Genomic DNA, 2,644 nt, shown 5'->3' with positions numbered 1-2,644 from the left:
AACTGTTACGTAGGAAAGACCTTAGAAATTATACATTCCAACCAGTTAATCCATTTTTAAAATTCACTATCCTGTATTTCCTCTAAACAGTCATTCATAGGCTAAAACAGGGCACTGTACTATAAAGAAATAGAATACATTAAATTTCAGATATATGTATTCCATACCTGATCACTGTTTTTGTTTTGTTTTGCTTTTACTTAAAACAGAACATTACTGGAAATGCAAGTTGGTGTGCTTTTTAGCAAAGCAAATGTAACTATTCTCAGGTGACAGGACCAATTTTCAACCATAACTAATGGTTTACTACTGTAGACTGTGAGCTACATGTTTAGCTCCCAACAACTAGGGAACAGCATGTACATAACTGGGACTTAGGAAACAAATGTTTAAGTAGCAACAATGAATAAAAATTTATTTTAATATTTTTATACCACATTTTTCATATTCTTCTTTCTTCAAGCTGCCTCCACATTACATTTCTTCAAAATGATAGTGGCAAATATAACCTCAATAAGCGGATTCCTCCTCATGGGGTTTTCTGACATTCGGGAGCTACAGATTTTGCATGCTTTGCTCTTCTTGGCAGTGTACCTATTAACCTTAGCAAGTAACCTCATCATTATCATCATCACCACAGTAGACCAGCATCTCCAAGCCCCAATGTATTACTTCTTAAAACATCTTTCCCTCCTGGACATCTGCTCCATTTCTGTCACGGTTCCCCAGTCCATTGACAATTCTCTAAAGGATGATGGCTATATGTCTCAAGGTCAATGCATACTCCAGGTTTTCTTCTTCACAGCTCTGGCTTGGGCTGAAATGGCCATCCTCACAGTGATGTCATATGACCGCTATGCCGCCATCTGCTTCCCACTGCACTATGAGGTCATCATGAATCCTAGTAAGTGTCAGGGGGCTCTGATAGCTGTATGGCTAAGTGGATGCATCTCTGGAATCGTGTTCACAATAGCCACATTCTCCATCACATTCTGTAAGGAAAAAATAATTCACCAATTCTTCTGTGATATCCCCCAGTTGCTAAAACTCTCCTGCTCTAATGATTACCTTGGAGTGATTGGAGTGACAACTTTTATGTCTGTGATGGCATTCATGTGCTTAACCTCCATTATCCTCTCCTATATCCACATCTTCTCCACAGTACTCAGAATACCCTCTGCTGAGGGCAGATCCAAGGCCTTCTCTACCAGCCTGCCCCACCTCTTTGTTGTCTCATTTTATCTCTCCATAGGTACCTTTGCATTTCTAAAACCAACTTCAGATTCTCCAACCACTTTTGATCTTATGATTTCTATCTTTTATACAGTCATGCCTCCAATACTCAACCCTATTATCTATGGTCTGAGGAATGAAGCCATGAAGGCAGCTTGCAGAAAGTTACTATTGGGTGGACAATTCACCAAGAAAAAAATCATACTTATCCTGTTGTTCATGGCTGAATAATACTTTATATAAGGAAGATGTTAAATTATATTGAATTCCTTCTATATGTGATGATAACAAAACCAATGATATTTGCGCCCCTCTGCAGATTAAGGATACAATGTAAACACTGTCGTTAAGGAAACTCTTCACATAATCCCTACATGTTTTCATTTAGTAGTTAAAACCATTTATTCATTTTTTCAAATAAAGAGAAAATAAACAAGTGTATCATTTTATCATAGGCCCCCTTGTCTCCTTTCATAGTGCTATACCAATGGACTGCTAATCACAAGGTCAGAAGTTCAAACACGACAGTTGTTCTTTGGGAGAAAGATGATGTTTTCTGCTCCAGTAAAAGATTTACAGACACAGACATCCTATTTAGGGACATAGCAAAAACAACTCTCCTTTCCTTAGCAATATACATGGACACAGACACAAATGTGTACACACCAACAATTATAAGCACACTTTTTTTTTTTCTTTAAACAGACAGAATTACAATAAAGAAAGAATAAAATAACGGTGATTTTCCCAAACCCCAACAAGTAAGCAAATAATTTATACTTAATTTCAAACATCGAATTTAGTTTTGATTTATTTACATACCAATTTTACATATTTGTTCAAGGAACCTTGGTGGTACAATAGTGGGGAACTTGGCTGCTACCCAAAAGGTTGGCAGTGTGAACACATTCAGTAACTTCAGGAGAAAAGACCTGGCATTCTGCTTCCAGAAAGCTTCCAGCATAGAAAACCCTATGGGGCAGTTCTGCTCTGTCACATGGGTCCCTATAAGTAGAGACGTGATTCAATTGCAGTCAAAAACAATGTACTGTTATATAGTTTTATGTTTATAATACTCATGGAGTCATGGCATTAATGGAATTCATATCATAAGACAGCAGAACCAACCTGGAACCTGTCAAATATTTTCCACTGAAACGAGAAAAGAAAATGTACTTCATCAAAGGTAGAAAACTTGCAAGACCTGGGAAAAAAAATAAGACAGTCTAGTTGACTTCCTCTCTTAGATGTTTCACTGTATATACTCAACTATACATCTATTTGATAATATAGGTTATTTCCAAATTTTAATCTTATATATAATGCTGAATATGATAATTCTACTATTCATAATTCCAAAGAATAGGGTTGCTAAATCAAAGTTCATAAAAACTTCGGATCTGTTGAGCAT

At 36.6% G+C, this 2,644-nt stretch overlaps 1 protein-coding gene across 1 annotated transcript; it reads left to right on the top strand.

Annotated features, from left to right (window-relative positions):
- The first annotated feature begins 489 nt into the window (after positions 1 to 489).
- Positions 490 to 1,464, top strand: LOC102838898 (olfactory receptor 14J1-like). The gene has a single exon (XM_006872841.1). The coding sequence runs from the start codon at positions 490 to 492 to the stop codon at positions 1,462 to 1,464; it is 975 nt and encodes a 324-aa protein (XP_006872903.1).
- The last annotated feature ends 1,180 nt before the right edge of the window (positions 1,465 to 2,644 follow it).

Source organism: Chrysochloris asiatica, unplaced genomic scaffold, assembly GCF_000296735.1.
Source record: "Chrysochloris asiatica unplaced genomic scaffold, ChrAsi1.0 scaffold00213, whole genome shotgun sequence".
Taxonomy (NCBI): domain Eukaryota; kingdom Metazoa; phylum Chordata; class Mammalia; order Afrosoricida; family Chrysochloridae; genus Chrysochloris; species Chrysochloris asiatica.
This window is presented reverse-complemented; position numbering and strand designations above follow the sequence as displayed.

What these genes read in the sequence shown, in the direction of transcription:
- LOC102838898 (XM_006872841.1), top strand. Translation starts at nt 490, where the DNA reads ATGATAGTGGCAAATATAACCTCAATAAGCGGATTCCTCCTCATGGGG.